Source organism: Periophthalmus magnuspinnatus, chromosome 9 (genome assembly GCF_009829125.3).
Source record: "Periophthalmus magnuspinnatus isolate fPerMag1 chromosome 9, fPerMag1.2.pri, whole genome shotgun sequence".
NCBI lineage: Eukaryota > Metazoa > Chordata > Actinopteri > Gobiiformes > Gobiidae > Periophthalmus > Periophthalmus magnuspinnatus.
The window spans coordinates 29,205,358-29,227,259 of NC_047134.1; the positions used below are offsets into that span (position 1 = coordinate 29,205,358).

General features: G+C 41.2%; 1 protein-coding gene across 2 annotated transcripts in view; it reads left to right on the forward strand.

Annotated features, from left to right (window-relative positions):
- The first annotated feature begins 2,240 nt into the window (after window positions 1-2,240).
- Window positions 2,241-21,902, forward strand: part of wdfy3 (WD repeat and FYVE domain containing 3) — a 61,432-nt gene continuing 41,770 nt past the window's right edge. For both annotated transcript variants that reach the window (XM_055223969.1, XM_055223970.1), the window contains exons 1-14: window positions 2,241-2,473; window positions 9,547-9,739; window positions 11,887-12,010; window positions 12,499-12,608; window positions 13,622-13,849; window positions 14,376-14,568; window positions 14,946-15,132; window positions 15,983-16,149; window positions 16,658-17,170; window positions 17,345-17,446; window positions 17,552-17,745; window positions 18,310-18,581; window positions 19,423-19,617; window positions 21,710-21,890. In XM_055223969.1, coding sequence (XP_055079944.1) covers window positions 9,560-9,739; window positions 11,887-12,010; window positions 12,499-12,608; window positions 13,622-13,849; window positions 14,376-14,568; window positions 14,946-15,132; window positions 15,983-16,149; window positions 16,658-17,170; window positions 17,345-17,446; window positions 17,552-17,745; window positions 18,310-18,581; window positions 19,423-19,617; window positions 21,710-21,890 — 2,646 coding nt within the window. In that variant the 5' untranslated portion in view covers window positions 2,241-2,473; window positions 9,547-9,559. The remainder of the gene's footprint in view (window positions 2,474-9,546; window positions 9,740-11,886; window positions 12,011-12,498; window positions 12,609-13,621; window positions 13,850-14,375; window positions 14,569-14,945; window positions 15,133-15,982; window positions 16,150-16,657; window positions 17,171-17,344; window positions 17,447-17,551; window positions 17,746-18,309; window positions 18,582-19,422; window positions 19,618-21,709; window positions 21,891-21,902) is intronic.

Below are 21,902 nucleotides of genomic sequence, written 5' to 3' on the forward strand. Positions count from 1 at the left end.
ACCTGCTCTCCATCTGGCTAATCACCACACCTGCCATGGATAAAAGGAGCTGGGAGAAGACACTCAGGGTGAGATCATTGTTGTGTCACTGCATTCATGTCTGTTCCTGCGGTCCGTGTTCCGGCCCTGGATGTCTCCTGCCTGCTCTGCCCTACGCCCGTCTGGTCTGCCTGTCTTCCTGTCATCCCTTCATGTCCTCGGTCCTTGTGTTTCCTGTGTTCCTGCGCACCTGCTCACCTGCTCACCTCCGGATCACCCACTGTTTGTACCTTGTCTATATTCTACAATAAATCCTGTAAATATTCCCCGAGTCTGCATCCTTTGGTCCGCTACACTCACCCGTTACGACAAAAATAAATAGATAAATAAATGAATTGAACAATATTCATTTTAGCCAACCTTATCTGTGTTAATAATTATTGGTCTGTAGAGTATTGAGAGGGCATCTTAAACCCAATAGTAAATTGTATTTTATCAATAGTGTTTTAGGGGCTCACCAACAAAGTTTGTACCCAGTGGCCAGAATTTGGTGCTACGCCCCTGCCTTCACTAGAATCATTCGGTTGACTTCAGCCCTGGAATTGCCAATCTCCACTGAACCAAAGGTAAAAGGTGAAGCTGTTAACTTGAAAACTGTCACTTCAAGACATCGCAAGGTGGAACACAGCATTTTGACTTTGGAGATATAAACAGATACAACTTCAGGGAAGCTATGTTTTGGATGAACAACATTCTAACATGGCGTAATATAGTATCTTTAAAGGTACAGTATGTAACTTTCTGAAGGTGCCACATCGCCTGCATGATTCCATGGAAATAGAAAATTAAAACCACACTTCAGAACATTCTCCATGGAGATAGAGATGTTTTATGCTATGTCAGGTCTGTGGACATGCAAGCCCGCTGACAGCAAGAAGGCATGTTTTTATACATTTTTCAGTACGAAAACACAATGAAATCACATGCTTTTAGTTTAGTACGTCTGTATTTTTTTGGCTAAAAATGTACATGTTAAGTTTATTGGGGCATTCCTATGAAGTTTATAAAAATGTTGACGTGTTTACATGTGGCATCGCTGACTCCAAGTGTCAAAGCAGTGTAAACTGATCTTGTGACACCAGCTTTAGTCTGGAGGGAAATACTGTACCCCTTTGTAGCCATAAGTTTACTTAGGTTTCTTGATTTTGGGAAAAAGTTAATGTATCTCAAGCTATTTAATTTTATTTTTACCACAATATGACAAATTGATTGGTCACAGTAGACATATAAATACATTATTTCACACTTTGTGGGGTTCAGTTCCAGATGCATGCATAAATAATGGCCTGTCCATCCTGATGTTTGTGCTGTACAAAAAGGCTGTATCACAGGCCATTCACGTTATCTCAACTTCGTTTGGGAAGATGTTTACCCTTTTGTATATTGTTATTTTTAATATAAAATTGCTATATTAATATCCACAACTTATAAAGCAAAATGGGGATAAGGAACATCCCTATCGGACAGAACATGACATTTTAAATCAATGGGTTGTGTTTGGATCCAGCATAACATATAACATATATCTTTCTGAAGCTTCAGTCAGTTCTAACCATACTGCCTATGAGTCTAACACAAGTCTAATAGTCTTTGAGAGCTTCTGTGTCGCTCGTTCATGAGACACTGATGACATATACAGTACATATAAAAGACCCGTTTAAGACGTTTTGTAAAACTGAAGCAAATATTTTATAATCTGCATATGTCTGGGCTTTATAAAATTTCAGAAACTGATTTTAAATAAAACTAGTGGGTTTACGGGAAAATGAAGGGGAAATGAACTTCTGGAGCCAGTGGGTGAGGGTCACTGCTGAGCTCCATTAGGCTGTTTATTACTCAAGAAAAAATATGTCAAATGAATAGATTATATTTTACAGTCTCAACAGTTTTCTTATTTGGCAACTTTTACCGTAGAAAGCATGGTGAAAAGAGCATTTATCTTGACAAGACTAAATTAAACCAGGTACAGGCTTGAATGATTAACTCTTCCAGTTAGACCCCATCTGGACAGGACTCTTCTCTCTATGGGGTGCTTTTAAAAATATCTTGGGACCATTTCATGCTTTCATTCTACGCTTATACTGTATTTGTAATACGGACGTATGACACACGACCCAAACCCACGGTCCAAACACAGGGCTGTCCTGCGGGTGTCCGGCAGGTGGCAGCGCTGTCCCGGGAGCAGTGCAGTGTGCGGAGGGAGCACAGACTGTATGGAAGGGAGGCAGCTCCACAGCGGCCCTGCGTTACGTTCGGATGTAGAGGAAAAATGGCCACCGGCATAGACCCAGAAAAACGGGCAGTGGACGCGAGGGGACTGCAGATTTGGTGGTGACATATGGATATTCTCACAGTGCCTCGCATCGACTCGTGTTACCCTCCGGAGCGTCATACTGTCCCCCGAACCACAACCGTCTGCTGTGACCGCACACTGGTGAGTGACGCTGTGTGCAGCTAGCGCCTAGCAGGGCTAGCACCAGGAATGCGCATCTTTGCTCACGGTTCTGTCGCCTCAGCGCAGCTACGAGCCTTTACAATGTCACCCGTGGCGGGCACACGTAAACTCACCGTGTGCTCATCCTCGGGGCTGAGGCACAGTGAGCGCAGGGCCGAGCTCCTGAGGAGCGCCACTTTTAGCCTGACAGTTGTTGTTGGGATCAGCTGGGCGTACGGGCTAGCGGGGGCTAACCAGTTGTCATACAACGGTGCTGGGGCTGTATTCTGAGCACGAAACACTTAATGATTTGTCTGTCCTGTGATTCAGACCTGGCACCGGGGCAGGGTGAGCGGTGCCCTGCTGATAACAGACTCTGATGATGCACCTTTGCTTAGTCACCCGTGTCTAATGCGCTGTGATCCAGTCACACCCGCAGGTCTGCTCCGGACCGGAGTGTGGGTCTGACGGGCCCCAGATCCGCTCTGGCCCTTGCTGTCTGCGCTCAAGGTCTGGAGCATCCTCCCTGTGAGCTGGCACCGAACTGCAGGCCCGGGCCTCTTCCACACGGGGCTCCGTGCCAAGAGACTGGGGGTAGACACGGTCAGATTGGGAGAGGGTTACTTGGTCCAAAAAAGTGTCCTGGACCTTTGATTCAGGATATTTAAATATGTAGTCTAGGTTTGGATTATTATTGAAAAATGTGACTCTGCAGCAGTGACTACCAGAGGACCACACCGTATCATCACATGGACTAGACCCACGAAAGTGCCCCATTACATGCACATTTAGACCCAGGACCCCTGTTATCCTAAGAGGACTGGGCCATAGAGTGGTGTTATCCTAAGAGGACTGGGCTATAGGGTGGTGTTACCCTGACAGGACTGGGCTATAGGGTGGTGTTACCCTGACAGGACTGGGCTATAGGGTGGCGTTACCCTGACAGGACTGGGCTATAGGGTGGCGTTACCCTGACAGGACTGGGCTATAGTGTGGTGTTACCCTTACAGGGCTGGGCTATAGGGTGGTGTTACCCTGACAGGACTGGGCTATAGGGTGGTGTTACCCTGACAGGACTGGGCTATAGGGTGGTGTTACCCTGACAGGGCTGGGCTATAGGGTGGTGTTACCCTGACAAGACTGGGCTATAGGGTGGTGTTATCCTGAGAGGACTGGGTGAGGGTGGTCTTTCAGGGGTGGTGCTTTCAATCTGGAGTAGTGTTGTCATACATACTAAAAACAAAAATTTCAAACCCGATTTTGATATTAAGGAATAGACTCAATACTGATTCTGATACCACGATGATTATTACAAAAAAACACTCCTTCTTTAGACAATAGAATGTGATTGTCAACATTAAACTGTAGTACAGTGTTCCCTTGTTTATCACGGGGGTTATGCTCCAAAAATAACCCACAATAGTTGAAGTCTGTGAAGTAGAAAGCTTTACAATTATTATATATATTTTAAAGCTATAAAACCCCTCTCCACACACTTTATACACTTTTCTCTGACAGACATTAACATTTTCTCACATTTCTCTCTTTAAACACTCAAAGTTCAAACCTTTGTAGATTTAAAATAAAATAAGCACAGTATTCATAACAAACAAAACCAAATGCTTTACTGTACTGCAAATAAAAACTACTGTAAGTAAAATGACAGCTTTTAGAAATACTGTAGGTAATTTAATTTTAATGATCAACCTATGAGGTTGGACACATAAGAAATGATTAATAGTAACTCACGTGTATTTCACAATTCTACTTTTACCTTTCCTCAGCATGTCTAGAAGTCCAACTTTTTCTGTGATGGTTAGCGTCTTCCTTGGCCTTTTGGGTGTGAGCAAAAGTGCCTTTGTTGGTGAAGAGCATTTCATCGACATTGTGGGTTTTGTCAGGGAGAAAACTTTGCAAACATACAGCACTTCAGAGTCACACTGCTAGCATCAAACATTTATGTAAATTTGGTACGTTCCATAGTTGTCAATGCAAATATACTAGTCTATGTGTCTTATACCTGCTCTGATACAGCTTAAGATCATTCTAAAGCTATTCAGGAAAGGTTCATTTCTGTCCAATGAATGTGACTTTTTTAGTATTGATATCTGCTAAAATTTGTATCTAGTTTCGATACTAGATAAAGTATTGATTAGTGTCTGATTTTTGACACTTTTGACAATTCTAGTCTGGAGATTCAAGAGTGATTTCCTAATTCTAACTGGAAGCCCCTGAAGGGAAGTGGCTGTGTGCTTTTAGCTTAGTCCTGTGTTTCAGTGTGGCTCAGACAGACAATGTGACCTCTGCTGTAACATAGGGCACAGCTCCTCTCTTTTTTTGGACGTAGGAAAAGACCATTCAAGACTTAAGTTCCCCCGGTAGTGTTGAAGCAGATTAGAGCAAGATTGGTGGTTGATGATATCAGATTAATATTTGCCACAAAGTGTATTTAAATTTTAACATTGTTAAAGCTTCTGTCTACTGTATAGTTATAATCTATGACACCTGTGGATCATTATGTTATAGTTTGGACGTTTTAAACTACTATGTTAATATAAAATGACTTAATAAAAGAAACAAGTCTGCTGACTTCCGTGTTCGGTGCCCAATGGGAGCTGAATGTGCCGCAAACATCATCACAACAAAGAGCCGTGTAGCTGTTGGCACTTCCTATGGATATGTGCGGCTCACACTAGCAAGTAGCTGATCTTTTTCATTTGTAGCAAAATGATTATGTGACGCTACCAAATGCTACGTGTATTCCTAATTAAAAAAAATAAAATTAGAGAATGGCATAAGTACAGAGGACTGGGTATGCACCTGTGATGGGAAAACAGGGATTGATCCGCAAAATGACGTCTTGAAATTAAGCAATTAAAGATTGCTCAAACGTCTTTAATTCAAAATTAAGCAATTTCATATAATTCCAAATACAACTTTGGCTGAGTAAATACAACTTCGGGTGAATAAACGATGAGTGGAAACAACTATAACATGGTTAAAAAGTCAATTTTGTATAATAATTCTGTTTTAAGTCAAAATGTCAAAGAAGAGTAAACTATTTCAGATTTGCATCCAAAATACTCTTCAGTCACCAGATGTCAATCCTTATTTGGTTAAAAATGTATTGAAAAAGTCTCAGTTTACAATAGAAATTATCACCACTAAAATAATAACTGCAGTCTTTGTAAAGAGGCAGCACAGTCCACTGTTACAGCCCATTGTCCTGGAGCTTGAGATTATGTTGTACACATGCTCCTCATATGATAATAATTGAATTATAACTGAATAGCATTATTGCGTCTGTTTCTATTTTCAACCATGAGACATTTAATCAGCAAATAAAACCAAAAACATGACCATTCTGTTGACCTTTTTTTTTTGCACAGTGGGTTGAATTACTGAGGTCTGCTCTGTTGCACGCAATATTTTGTCTATTTTGGACATATCTAAATTCAATGACAGTAATGGCAAACAAATGTACAATGCATATGTTTGACTGTTAAAGTGCAGAAAAGTTAAAACCATGCTTCAGAACACTCTCCATCGAGATGGAGACGTTTTATGTCATACTGTAGAAGATTATAGCCAAAGATTTCCATGGAAACGAGCAAGAGGAGGCCCTGTTTTTAATTGGCAGATGTTTTTAATTGTTTTTCATTAGTCCAACATACATAATGGGGAAAAAAAAAACGTGTGGGCAGCAGACATTAGTGTTACCTAGCAACTAACTAATCTAAATTACATAGTTATGATTAAACTCATAAAAATAAATGACAACCCCTTTATTTTGTTAAATGAAGGTTTAAACTGTCAGAAAAAATCGCTTCGTTGTGTGTAAATTGCTCTAGCATTTTTTATGGAAGTTTCATTGTTGATGATGGAGGCAGAGGAATTATTTTTGTTTTGTTTTTCACAAACATCAGAAGTAAAACTATGATAAATATTTACCACAAGTGCTATCCCACCAAACCAAGTCATAATTAGAAAAACATGAAAACCTACAGTAGAAGCTTAGTTTTGTCAATAACATAGTTTTGATCTGGGGAGTTTGACCTGAGACTGGTTTTGTTTGGGATCTTCTGAGAGTCCTCCATAGAGCAGAGTCCAGCCTCCAGCCTCCAAAAGCACCAGTTCACATGGAGGAAGAATACGGCTCATTGTCTGACTTGTAAAAAGGCGGAACTGCCGAAGGTGTTATTAGACCAGGAAGCACCAGGACCTGCTTCCCAAGTTTCAAGACAAGACATGACCCAAATAATAATAGACTCATTAGTGCTGTATGGAGGACCAAAAATGACATAACACAAGAACAACACATAACACAAGAATAAATATTGGAAAAATAAATCGACATATAAATAAATAAATAAAAGTGAAAGTGTATAAATTAGTTTTAAAAAGTCAAAAATAAGAAGTACATAAGTGAATTAACAAATAAATGTATAAATAAAGAGTAAAAATATATATATTTGGAAATAAATGTACAAATAAATAAATGTAGAAACTAATAAATGTATACAGAAATGTAAAAACAAGCATATTTTAGCTATTTAAGAATGAATGCATGCATGTATTAAGCTACACATTTATATAATTATTCACTATTTTTTCGTACACATTTCAACATTTATTCTTCCATTTACTATTTTCCAAATATGTAATTTTTGAAAATTTGGGAAAATTATCTATGGTAATTGCATTGTTCTTATTCTGACAAGATTTGAGATTAGTTTAAGATTTTGAACGTTTTTAGGAGAATCTCACAAAAAGACTGAAATATGAACTGACAAACTAATTCAAGATTCACATATCAGAACATGTTTGTACAGATCCAGAGCCGGATTGACGCTTCAGGGAGCCCGAAGCAAAACTTGGCTTGGAGGTCCTCATTGGTTCAGTGTCACTCGGGCTATTGATTATTAATATTCCACAACATGATGCCCACAACTGCCATTATTTGCACTAAATACATCTGTCATATCAGAAACATCAGACAGGGAAGTGCAAAGGCACGTACAGAGGCTGACAACACCAATAGCCACAACAAATAGGCAAGAATACTTTTCTAATTGTCAAGAGGGAGTCCCTCCGAAAATTCTGAATATTATAGACATATGTATTTTAATGTATTTAAATTGGTTAAAGTGCGATTGCATTTATGGATTATATAAATGATGTGGTAGTACCACACTAGGGCTCTAAAAATGCTCTAGGATGGTTTACAAATGAATACTTCAACAGAACACTTTTTATTATAGGCTCACCATCTCTCTATTAGAATATGTTTAGGATACTGCCATAGATACCTTCACTTAAGTTTCACTTCATGATCATATTATTTGTGTTCAGTAAATGCAACAAAGTTCAAATAAATATGTAAATAATTAGCAATTTAACATAATTTAGTCTACAAACAGCACAATTCTTATGCTGCATGAAAACAGCTAACCCTGTAGTTTAGATCTGTACAAACATGTTCTGAAATGTGATTCTTGTGTTGGTTTGTCAGTTCATAATAATAATAATAATGGCTTACACTTTACAGGATTGTCAAAGCCTCTCAAAGCGCTACACTATAGTCATTATTTATTCATTTCCACACTTGGTGATGGTAAGCTACTATATACACAGCTGCCCTGGGGCAGACTGACGGAAGCGAGGCTGCCAATCTGCGCCATCGGCATCGTGCCAACCACCACTTTCATACTAGGCAATGTGGGTGAAGTGTCTTACCTAAGGACACAACCACAGAACTTGGTCCGAGCGATCCTCCGACCTTCGGGTTAGGGGACCAACACTCTAACCACTGAGCCACTGTCGCCTCATATTCCAATCTTTTTGTGAATTCTTCTGAAATAATTTAAAATGTGCACTTTGAGCTGAATCCTATTATTAAAACATAAATTAATAATCTAATTACAATTGTAACACTTGTTTAAGATATTTTTCCCAAATCGTTCACCAATTCATTTTTTAATATCTCACACCTCTAGAGTAAAGTAAATGCGTCTTCTCTGTTTCACACTATATAGACAATTAAACTAAAGACAGCTGACCTCTCTTCATCATTCTAACCCAGATTCCCTGTAGCTGTTGTGACTGGCAGAGAGCTTCCCTGGGCAGAGGCACAGTATGGTGTGACTGTCCTGGGAGGGCACAGCCTGGTGGTTACTATGTGGAGTGTCCATAGCAACGGTCTCCATCGTCAGCTGGAGGCTCTTGTGTAAAAGTCTAGGCCTCAACACAACTTTCCCTGTGATGTGACTAGGGTTGTCAAATGATTTCAGATCAGATACTAATCGATACTAAACCTCGTATTTAAACTAGATACTCATTTGAGTAGATTCATAGGGCAGAAATCTACCTTTCCTGAATAGCTTTCCTGAATGTCCTCGTGCTGTATAAGACCACATAGACTAGTATATGCCCACGGACCACTATGGAACCTTCCTGGACGACGACTGAGGGCTTACACAGATGTAAGGCCACATGGGAATATAAAAGAAAGTTGTACAATTTAATGTTGAAAATCACATTCTATTGTCTAAATAAAGAGTGCTTTTAATTATCATTGTGGTATATATTGGTATTGAGTATATTCCTTAGTATCAAAATACAGTAGAGCTGTAGGCCTAAAGTATTTTAGTTGATTAAATGGTCAGTGGAGTCTTTGTCCACCAAAATTAGTGTCAGTACTAATCATTTCCTTCTTAGATTATAAGGACAGCACGGGACAGCAGCAGAAAGGAGAAGTGAGTTAGCTGAAGATTTGGTATTTATAAAATGCACTAAATTTACTATATAATACTATTACTTAGTGAGTGCAGTTTGGGTCAGATACATAGAGCTTTTACCAATATTTCATCACCCAATGCCTGACAACAATTTGGTTTGTGACTACCGTTTAGTGGAAGGACCTCAGTGCTGCTCTTGTAGGGTTGTGGGAAGACTGATTGACCAATAGTTGTGCATTATGAGTGATCATGTGTGTGTGATCTGTGTGTAACTGCGCATATAACCACTCATGTAACCGCATGTTTAATCGTGTGTGTATAAACGTGTGTATGCAGGTGGGCCGTCAGGATGAACATGGTGAAGCGGATGATGGGCAGGCCCCGGCAGGACGACTGCAGCCCACAGGACAACGCACTGGGCCTCATGCACCTGCGCCGCCTCTTCTCCGAGCTATGCCACCCCCCACGTCACATGACCCAGAAGGAGCAGGAGGAGAAGCTCTACATGATGCTGCCCGTCTTCAACCGGGTTAGTCACAATGCAACTAAGGCAACTTGACTTGAGTGGTTATAACTAGCTTCTCAGTATAATGTTTGCAGAAGCAGAGTAATTAGACTCCACTCTCAGTGCAAACAGCTCAGCTATACTTGAAGGAACTATATGTTTCCTGTGCTCATAGTGTTCTAAAAAAGGAACTAAAATCACAACTGAACCTGGGTTACCAGTTCCTTAACCTCCAGATAGAGGACACATACAAGTTTTTCTTATTTTCAGTATATGGACAGGCCATGCTGAGATTTAGGTTGTGATGATTCAGATCAGACAGAGTTCAAACTGGATTTCACCATTGAAACTGATAACCCAAAAGAAAGACTCGTGTGAGGCTCATTCTGCTTTCTGATTGCATAATCCTCTTGAGAACCAAAACACTAAATGATAACGTAAATAACTTGGCCATCATGTACAGTGTTTCTGTAATTAAGAATAAATCACATATTACAATTGTTATCATTAAGAGCTATATTTGATCTGAACATGTTTACCTCGTATCTTGGGACATCGTTCGATCATGTTTATGAAATTTAAAATCAAAATCTCCTGTCCTTTTAACATGTTTGTTGTTATCCAAAGGTATTTGTCTGTAGAAGGTGTGGCTTTAGTAACTGATCTTTTCAAAACAAACTGACAAAACAAACTGTTCAAGTCCTAGGAGACATATAATTGATGAGCTTTATCGATGTTATAACAGTGTTCCTTCTCTTATCGTTCATGTTTGAATAATCCTGTATTGTCCTGTTTACAATTATCTCAATTAAGAAAATCTCCAAGTCATATATTGGATGTTCAAAAGTGTCACATAACCCGTTTGGAACAGGAAGTCAATGTCCTGTTTCTATTTTTAAGCTGTTTTAGCCCCAACACACAAAAATGCACATTTCAGAAGGTTCTATAGTGTTTATATCTGCTAACTCAAACATCAAAAATATTATATGATTGTCTAGTGAAAAGAACTCTTTCTGTATAAGAATTGGACCTGGATTATCGATGGGGATACAATGATGATGTTGTATTTTGGTAATCGTAATAGTTAGCTGAATTTCCCTGGCTGGGGATTAATAAAGTATCTATCTATCTATCTATCTATCTATCTATCTATCTATCTATCTATCTATCTATCTATCTAATCTATCTAATCTATCTAATCTATCTAATCTATCTAATCTATCTAATCTATCTATCTATTCTAAAACAAACACACACAAAGATCATTATTTTATACATTGTTAATATATTTCTCATTTTCATCAATAATATACATTCTTCGTAATTATTCTCTCTTCAGAATCCTTCAGTCGCCTTATTTCAGCCTTTGTTTGGTTCATAATATATTTAAAGAATTATTTCAGTTGTACACTGACATTTTTTGACTAGTCGACTCATCAAAAACATACTCGCTGACTTGTAAAATACTAAGACAGTGGTTAGTTGTAGCCCTTATTGTTGAAGCTATGACTTAAAACCGGGTTTCTTGAAATGTACACAGTTTTGATGGATTTTATGCTGGAAATATTTTAAGACTGTGGATAATCATTTTGTTCTGTTCTGTTTATAATTAAGGGATTTGGCTTTGTGTATGTGGCATTGTATGAAGGATTGACTATGTATTCTATTGTGTATTGTTTATGATTGAAATGGTTCATTGTATTTAAAAGAATTGTTAAAATTGTGTCTTATTGAATAGTTGGTTGATGGTGTCTTAGTCAGCCAAAGTTTGTAGTACTTGACTAATCATTTGATTTAAATTATAAGAATTTATTTGGGACAACAGCAAAAAGTAGAAGGGAGTGAGTTAACTGAAGATTTGGTATTTTTTGGTATTTATATATAAAAAGGCAGATTAAACTCATGATTCACAAGTTTAATCTGTCTTTATATAAATACATTGTTTCCTAGTATTCTGCATAAATTGTTGTTTTTGCATGAACTCCGCCTGCAGGTGTAGTCTTGTGAGTGCAGTTTAGGTCGGATACATAAAGATATGTAATAGTTTTGAGAACTTTTGCCACGCCCCTTTTTTAGTCACCTAATTGAATAGCAGGGCATGTCTTTAGTCATCTGCAGCCCTAGTGTCTCTGTCTCCTTACGTCTTGAGTGACGAGCCTTTGTTCATGCAGGTTTTTGGGAACGCTCCACCCAGCAGCATGACGGATAAGTTCTCAGACCTACTGCAGTTCACCACACAGGTGTCCAGACTCATGGTGACTGAGATCCGCCGCAGAGCTTCCAATAAGTCCACAGGTCAGACCCTACTCCTAACAGAATCCCCCTCACCATAGCCCTGTCACAAAAGCTCATTTTGAAGCATGATATATTTCTACAGTGATAAATGATAATATTAGAACATTTTTTTGCCACTGACACAAAGCAGGGTAGTCCCAGTAAACAATTTTTATGGACAGTATCATTAAAAGGCCTGAGCTGTAGCAAATGAACAACAGAGTTAAGCAATAATTACCCCTAGGAGTTACTTATTCAACCCTCTACTGGTCAAATGTTATTGTATTATAAGTAAAATAACACAATTCTCACCACTACTGCAAAGAAAATGTACACACGATAAATATTAAGCCCAAAAACATTGTTCCAGCTTTCATATATTGAATGACAGGTATATATAGTAATTACTGTGATAGGCCTGACCTGACACTGCTAGTCTATGCTGATCCAGAAACACCCTGACCACTGCCAGCATATTCACTGTCCGCTGTTCTGTTCCTACCCTGCAGAGGCCGCCAGCCGGGCCATCGTGCAGTTCCTGGAGGTGAATCAGAGTGAAGAGGCCAGTCGGGGCTGGATGCTCCTGACCACCATCAACCTGCTCGCCTCCTCTGGACAGGTACACACTTTTTACCAGTGATGTAACGTGCATCCAGAGCCACAACGTTTCTACTTAAGAATATGTAAAGCTTCAAATTGTTAACATTTGAGGTCTAGGTTTCTAGGTTTGTTATATGACATGTCATACGGTAACAGGGGAACATGCTAAATCTGTGAAGCCATTTGCTTGCTAGTATAAAATGTAAAATCATTAGTTTTTTTCTTTGGCATAATTTTAAAAGCCTTGTCATGAACACGTAAAAGGACAAGATTTTACAAGAGTTTGTGTTGTTTATAGTTTTGTATAATATATTTTATGTCAAATCGTTAAATGCAGATTTATTTTTTTGAATCAGTCCTGTGCTACATAAGAACAATGCAGAATGTATCCTGCCCTCATTGAAGTGGATGTTCTGTCTTAATACCAAAGTTACAGAACTCCACTGTCCACTGTAGTTGTCCTAAGCTTGGACAGTCCGCTGGTCACTTTACTCACATGCATAGCTCTGCTGAAACACTAACATTTCTCAGATCCTTTACAGTTCTGGCTGACTGTAGTCTGGTATATAATGATTTAAGACAGTGTTTTTTTCAGACATCTTTTGAACGTACATTCCTCTGGTCATTCTTGAAGCACATGGTGATCAGCTGTCTGCTTCACCTCATAGTAGCACCGGGACCAGGCAGCTTTACTCTGTCACCTACCACACATGCAGGGGCCCACACTTAGCTGGATTTTCCAATGTTTTTCTTAAATCTATTTATAAAATATTGTAAAAGCAACACTATCAAAATCAAAACTATCTGTATATTTTGAAAAGCATTATTTTTGTCGCAAATCTGCAACAAAAACCTCACATTTTGGAATTTGCTTCATCACCTGACATAGCTCTGCAAAATGTCTGTACATAACACCTGTGATGTGTCTAAGGATTTGTGAGAGCCAGGAAAAAGTTTAGTCTTCCCACCTCCTCCATCATGGTTTGAAAATCTGGTCCTCATCTAGTCTTCATTGTGTTTCTTCTTTCATAGAAAACTGTGGACTGCATGACGACCATGTCTGTGCCATCCACCCTGGTCAAATGCCTGTACCTGTTCTTCGACCTGCCCAACATGGTGGAGGCTCCAGTGGGCTCTACCCCTCAGCCCCCTCCTCCACCCCCACCCCAAGACAAGACCCCCGGACAGGGCCACAGCCAGACCCACTCTGAGCTGCCTCTGGCTGACCGCAGAGTCCTACTCCAGAAAGTGTTTGTCCAGGTATGGAGTAGAGGCTCATGTCTTGTTAAAAAAATCTGTGTTTTTATTGTTACTTAAAGGGCTCATATTATGCTATTTTCTGATCTGTGTTATTATGCTGTTTCGTCATCACAAACATACCTGGAGTTGTGTTTTGTTTCATTTACACATGTTTAACACACAAATCCTTCATATTTAGGCTGTGTTCTTCTCTCAAACTAAAAACGCTCTGTTCCTCCTTATGATGACATGGGGTAATACAGAAAGCGCTTCACTGTGTTTTTAAACCTTATATACCTTCACTAGAATAATTTCGATAATTTCAGTCCTGAAAATGCCAATCTTTACTGAACAAAAGGTAAAAGGTAGCTGCAAATTATCGCTTCATGACATCACAACAGAGCATTTTGAGCTTTGAAGATGTAGACAGACTAATAATAAAGCATTACTCAAAAATGTGTAAGTGAAACGAAACTTAAACTTCACAACAGTCATTATGCATCATATAGGAACTTTAATACCACATGTAACATTTGTGTGATGTCAGATCCTGGTGAAGCTGTGCACATTTGTGTCCCCGGCCGAGGAACTGGCTCAAAAGGACGATCTGCAGCTGCTGTTCAGTGCCATCACCTCCTGGTGCCCCCCTCACAACCTGCCCTGGAGGAGGAGTGCAGGGGAGGTGCTAACCACCATCTCCCGACATGGCCTCAGCGTCAACGTTGTCAAGTATATCCACGGTACGTCTCCACACACACTGTTCACATACAGTCCACACATCAGTCTGTGCTGCATGCACAGACGTATAAGACATTTATTTATGTTTACTGTATGTGTTACTTTTTTATAGTAACTAACTAAAAAAGAGAGGGGTGATATATCGGTTCCAGTATCGGTATGAGCCAATATCGATACTCATTCGCCAGTGTCTGTATTGGTCAATAGATTTTTTGGCCCTGCCCAGTCGCTGTGTGTTTTAAATTTAAAAACTAACTCCAAATCTTGTTAACAGTGTGGAGGGCATAGAAGGTGTTGGTGCTCCTCACAGAATAGAGACAAGCCCTTATGTATTATCTTCATTTCTCACGTTCTTCTGCTTGTCTGTTGCCCTCTGCAGAGAAGGAGTGCCTGTCTACGTGTGTGCAGAACATGCAGCAGTCTGATGACCTCTCCCCAGTGGAGATCGTGGAGATGTTTGCAGGCCTCTCCTGTTTCCTCAAAGACTCCAGTGACGTGTCCCAGACTCTGCTGGACGACTTCCGCATGTGCCAGGGCTACACCTTCCTGTGTGACCTGCTGCTCAGGTGGGGCTTCAGCACACACACCATAGACTGGTGTTCAAAGACATCAGCAAATTGCAGAATCCTTATAGTTTATAGATCCTCTGTTACACAAAATTGACTCTTGTGAGCTGGGAAACAAGGTACGTGATTGGTCTGTTATGAATGTTCATATCTTTATGGACAAAATGGCAAAATGAAACATTAGCATCACATAGAGCAGAATAATACAAACATTCTAAGGTCAGAATGATGAGTCTCACAGCAGCGATTACAGAGAGAGGGGGTTTTTTCAACAGAAAGTGACTTGGAGCCAGAGTTGATGGAGCCAATTTGCACCCATGTCTTCCTTTTTGGAACATGGCAGCTAGCGGGTTAGCTATGTCCACTTATATATACAGTCTATGGCCACTAATATGTATATCATGGTACAATATTTGTTGCAATCTTTGGTGGCTGACAAAATTATGAGGATGGTACTTTTTCCTTTTAAAATTCCTTGGCAAGCCTTTGGTTCTTTCATATTCCAAAGAATTAAGATTTAAAAGTGCTTAAAGAGTGGGTGTTACGCAAAACCGAATTTTTGTTGCTTTCTTTCTCTCTCCACAAATATACAAAAACATGATGCAAAACAATACACTACAGCTTTACAATCCTGCAATGTGCAGTAGATCATTAGTGAAATGTGATGGCAGTTATTACCCCATAGACGTAAAATACCCCCTCTTTAATAACAGGTATTTTATCATGTAGTCTGCACAGAAACAGAGCAAAAGATCATTTTATATGTAGTTCTCTCTATTTTTTAGCTATTGCTGCACTATAACAATGAATTTCAGCAAAGTGATCTGTAATGATGTTTCTCCGTCCCCAGGCTGGAGCAAACTAAGGAGGACGAGTGTAAGGATGCTCTGAAGGACCTGGTGAACCTGGTGACCTGCCTGTGCACGTACGGAGTGAGTGAGCTGAAGCCCGCGGGGCTGACCACTGGGGCACCTTTCCTGCTGCCAGGTTTTGTCCTGCCTCAGCCCTCAGGCAAAGGTGTGGTTCTGCTCCCTGAGAAGAATAGAATGTCTTTTGCAAAGAACAAAATATCAATTTATTATAGAAAAATCTTGTTGTACCTAGTAGTAGTTTAGACCTCAACAAACATGTCCTGAAGTGCATGGGATTCTTGTATTAGTTTGTCAGTCTTCTCTCAAAGGTTACAATGTGCACTCTAAACAGAATTGTACTTTCAAAATATATATCGCAGATCTAATCATCACAATTGCAATACTTGTCAAACAACTCTCAATTTGTTTTCCAAAACCGTGCAGCCTAACTTCTGATTCAGTAGCTGAAAGCTTCTTGCCTATTTCACTCCATCAAAGTAAGATGGAGGGCAAGGGATGCTAAGGTCTGCTCAGTTATAATCATAGGTCAATTTGCATATTATCCCTTCACATCCAAAGCACTACTTTGAGTTTTGACCTTCGAAGGTAAAAAAGGTTGGAAATCTGTCACATCACATTAGTAGTTTTTTTCACACCTCCTCCTTGTTCTGCAGGCCACACAGTGCGGAATATCCAGGCTTTCTCTGTGCTGCAGAATGCTTTCCTCCGTGCTAAGAGTAGCCGCCTGGCCTGCATGCTGCTGGACGCCATCGGAAACATCTATGCGGCTGAGCCATCCAACTACTTTATCCTGGAGTCTCAGCACACACTTTCACAGCTGGCAGAGCGTGTGGTTAAGCTGCCTGAGGCCCAGGCCAAGTACTTTGAACTGCTGGAGTTTGTGGTGTTCAGCCTGAACTATGTGCCCTGTAAAGAGCTCTTCAGTGTCAGTGTCCTTCTCAAGTCCAGCTCGTCTCACTGCTGCAGTGTGACGGCCGTGCGCACACTGCTCAAACTAGCACGCCACGACCCTGTGTTCAGCGACGTGCTGCGGGAGGTGGGGCTCCTCGAAGTGCTTGTCAACCTACTACACAAGTATGCTGCCCTGCTGAAAGAGCCTGGAGCTCAGCCGGGAACTCAGCCTGGATCCCAGCCCGGAGCTCAGCCCGCTAACAGCCACGAGCAGGGTAAGTACACCGCTCTATTGAAGGAGCCCGGAGCTCAGCCCGGAGCTCATCCCCGAGATCAGCCTGAAGCCAAGTCCGAAGCCAAGCCCGCTAACAGCCATGAGCAGGGGCAAGTACATTGCCTCTGATAGAGATATATGTGAGTACACAATAACATGGCTCTTGTGTTCACAGGCGATGGTAAGAGACCTGATGTGCTGGAGGAGCAGAAACAGCTGGCCTGGCTCGTCATGGAGACATTGACCGTACTGCTGCAGGGCTCCAACACCAACGCAGGTCCCTCTCTACCCTCAAAGTGCCTCAGAGGGCTTTAGAGTAGCTTAGAGTATCTGCTCAGGCTCAGACTGTCCACGCTGTGCTGATATCTTTGTGTGTCCACAGCTTTGTTCAGAGAGTTTGGTGGTGCGCGCTGTGTCCATAACATAGTGAAGTACCGTCAGTGCAGGGAGCACGCTCTGCTCATCATCCAGCAGCTGGTGCTGTCACCCAGTGGAGACGACGACATGGGCACTCTGCTAGGCCTCATGCACTCAGCCCCCTCCAGTGAACTGCAGCTCAAGACCGACATCCTGCGGGTACACACACATATGCACACACACATTTTCCAACCAAGATAGTGCTTTGTTTGGAGAACCCTTGTGTTCTGTCCCGGGACTGTAATGTACTGAAGCTATTCAGCCAATTAAAGGACCTATATGAGATTTTAACTAGTCAAAATAAATGCTCTTTACATCATACATCGTATTGTAAGAAGAAGCTAAATAAGAAGTACATTGAGACTGTAAAATATAATCTAAGCATTTCACCAAGCATTTTGCTGTATACTAACTAATACGGAAGCTACTCGCAGGGTGACATTTTTTCAACCATTCAGGCACATTGTTACTAAGAATTATGGATAACAACTGCCTGACACCATCCCAGACACTAGATTCTCAGTCATAGTGCATTTTCAGGAATAACTAAAAAAAACTTTAAAGTTCAAATTAAAACATGTTCCTGAATGGTTTAAAATCAGGTGCAGAGCCTTTAAATAATCAGTGCAAATTCTCAGATTTACAATGGTCAATGACATGAGCTTTCCACACAGTAGACCATACACCTTGTGCCCCTAACCTAACTGTCCCTCTGCTATTCAGGCCCTGCTCCTGGTGCTGCGTGAGAGCCACCGCACCCGCACAGTGTTCCGAAAGGTGGGTGGCTTCGTTTACGTCACCTCTCTACTGGTCGCCATGGAGCGGTGCCTGTGCCAGCCACCCTGCCACGGCTGGGAGCGTGCCAACCAGAACCAGGTGTTTGAGCTGCTGCACACGGTGTTCTGTACGCTGACTGCCGCCATGCGCTACGAGCCCGCCAACTCCCACTTCTTCAGGACTGAGATACAGTATGAGAAGCTGGCCGATGCTGTCAGGTAGGGCATTTGGGATACACACTACAAGTCAAGAGTTTGGACACACCTTCTCACTCAGTTCTTTTTTCTATGTTTACTGCTCTCTACATTTTAAATAGTTACTGAAGGCATCAAATGAATGACACAAGATAAGATGGAGGAAAAAAAAAAGTTAAATGGGTATTCACATCCTTAAAGAAGCTACGTTTTGGCTTGTTAACAGCTCTACAAACCCTTGGCCTTCTTTCAGTGAACTTATTGATGAATTTTGCTGAAATGGTTTTCACTTGACCACCGTTCCTTGTCGGGGTCAAGAGTCAGTAGTAGTGCTCAAACGTGGCTATTAAAAAAACATCTAAAACTAAACGTTAGTTATTTTTGGTTTTCTATATTGTTAGAGAAATTCCATTTCTGTGCTGTACTATGGGCATAACAGCTCTCACTGCTCAGTCCCTGTTATCTTGGCCTGCATCATTTGAAGTGTAATACTCCCTACAACAGAAGCATAGCCAGACTGGACTGTATTAGACTGGAATGGACAACATTACCACAAAGTGTTGAGGATTCAAGTCTCTGGGTGTTGGGTCCTGTACTGGGGTAAATAAACTTCTCCAGCTTCACGTCTCTTCTCTACAACTCTCGGGCCACTCCAATTTATTCTACAACATACATTTCACATGTGTCCATTCATAATTTTGATGTTTTCAGTGTATAATGTAAATAATCTTGGAAGTAAAGAAGAAACATAACTGAAAAAGTGTGTAAAAATGTTTGACTTGTGGTGTACATGGTGGCAATTACATATGCAAGTTCTGTTTTACATCACACTTTAGTTGACAGTTGACTCTTGTGTGTGCTCCAGGCTCCTAGGCTGTTTCTCGGATGTGAAGAAGCTGGGGGCCACTGGGGTGTTCCCGTCCAATGCCCAGCCCTTCCAGAGGTTGCTGGAGGAGGAGCTAGGGCCCACGGGTGGTGGGGACAGTGTCTGCCCCACCCTCAAACACTGCAGCAAGCTCTTCATTTACCTCTACAAGATGGCCACCGACTCCTTCGACAGGTGCCTACACTAAGCTCAGACATGCACACAGGGTCAGTCCTCCAGCTAGGTGTTCCTGACAGAGTATTCCATCAGCCCTGACTGAGAAATGAGCCAGTTTCCCTATGTATCAGAGTTTTACTGGTATTATTTATTACTTATTTTCAGACCAGACCACTACAGCCATTGTGCGAGTGTTGTGATGTGTATAAACTGAGTTACGAATGTAACCATGGCTCTCTGAATCCCAGATGACTCCGTCATTCAGTGCTTTCAGCACCACCCTCTGGTGGTTAGTAGAGATGAAATGGAACTTGGGGAGTATGTGTCTGTGCTGAGGTCAGCTGCACCAGGGGCTGCTTCCTCTGTTCTTTTTCTCTTTCTGCACTGGTTTCTGTCCACAGTGTGCGACCCATTTACACCACTTGCCTCCTCAGCTGCACACAGTGTAATTACTGAGCCTGTCCACATGAAACAAAGACTGGCACAAAGCCTCTGCTCCACAACTAAAGTTATGTCATCTTCAAATTAAAGAACATGAATGTTTAGGATTTCCCATTCAAAAGATATATTTCGTTTATTGAAATTGTTAATCACTTTGGCAACAGTCCTAATTTTTCATAATTCTGAGTTGATGAAGCAAGTGATCAAACGTGAGGTGCCCCAAGTGGAGCTCAGGTTTGGCCAGTCTGCGTGTCACTAACCTCTCTGCTCTTCCTCTTTTTCTTCCTCTTCAATGTTTTGACCTGTCTGTATGCGTGTTTGTGTATGCTGCCCCCTGGTGCCATAGTCGCACAGAGCAGCTCCCTCCCTGTCTGAGTCAGGAGACCTCGCTGCCCTCGCCCTGGGGCACCCCTGCGCTCACCAGGAAGAGGTACCTATCCAGCCGGGCCCACTCCTCCATGTGCTCATACAGTCATGCTCAGAGATGCCATCTTCTGCCATCTTCCTCATAGTTCTATGTAGTTGGGTTTAACCCTTTGGAGCTTTTTGCCATGTTATAACATTGTTTCTCCAAAACATGCCTGAAGAGGTTATAGATGTAATTCTTGCACGTTTGAATAATTTGGCAATCTCTCCTGTGCCCTGTGCTAACCTTACAGTTAGAAGTACAGTTCTGTCCAAAGTTAAACCCACAAGAAGATGGTGAACCTTGGGCCAGTTTGTTTGTGCATTTTGTTACTAAAACTGTAAATCTCCCATAATTCCCATAATTTCTGCTGCCTTCCTGGTAGATAATTTCACCTTCTGCAACTATTTAATCTTTAAACAAACATTTTGAACAGAATTATACCATTAATCACTTCTTTTCATGGAAATCACTGCACAATACAATCATAATTTATCACCCACCCATTTGCTAACTATAATATCATGACCGGCCATTTAAAGGTGCTGTGTGCAACATGTGCCCCTATTGTAAACTTGGGGACACACCATCCAGAGTTAAATCATTATTTGATTTGCACCATTATCCAATATCTGGGGACAAGTATGGATAGAATATCTTTAAAGCAGATATATTATGCAAAATCAACTTTTTAAAATCATGTTCTCACCATTTACTTACTCTAAATTTTGTGCACGTTAGAGCAGTCGTTAATTGCTTATTTTCAAGATGATATTTTACTGATCAACCCCCGTTTTCACTGCCACCGGTACACGCTCACTGCTCTGTACTTGCTTTGTTCTCCAGTTTTACTATCTTAATCTGTGATACACGTAGTATTTGGCAGTGTTGCATAGTTATTTTGGTACAAATGGGGGCGAAAAATCCGCTGCCTGCTAGTGGCATGTGCCACTGTCCATAGGAGAGACCGATGGCATACAGCGCTTTGTTGTGACGATGTTTACGGTGACTTCAGCTCCCAGTGGGCACCGCAGTTTTCTAACGCAGAAGTCAGCGTACTTGTTTCTATTAAATCATATTAGATGAATATTGCTTTTTAAAATGTGTATTGTAACATCATGATCCATGGGTGTCATAGATTATAACTATATAGCAGACAAAACCACAACAATATGTCTTCTTTAAAGGATCCTACACACAGTACCTTTCACATGTACAGATGTGGTCAGACTGGTCATTTCAGTACAGTGTGTTTTGTTCCAGGTTTGGGTACTACGGGTCCTCTGCTCCTGTCAAGGCCCTCACTGAGCTGAAGCTCCACCTGTCGGCCTCACCTGCCCCCCCTTCCTCCTGGTCCCTGTCTGACATGGTGGTCATTCATCCAGGTGCAGTGCTGGCCATGCTGGACCTGCTGCCCTCTGTGAGCTCTGATAGCCAGCCTGAGGTGAGACCCTAA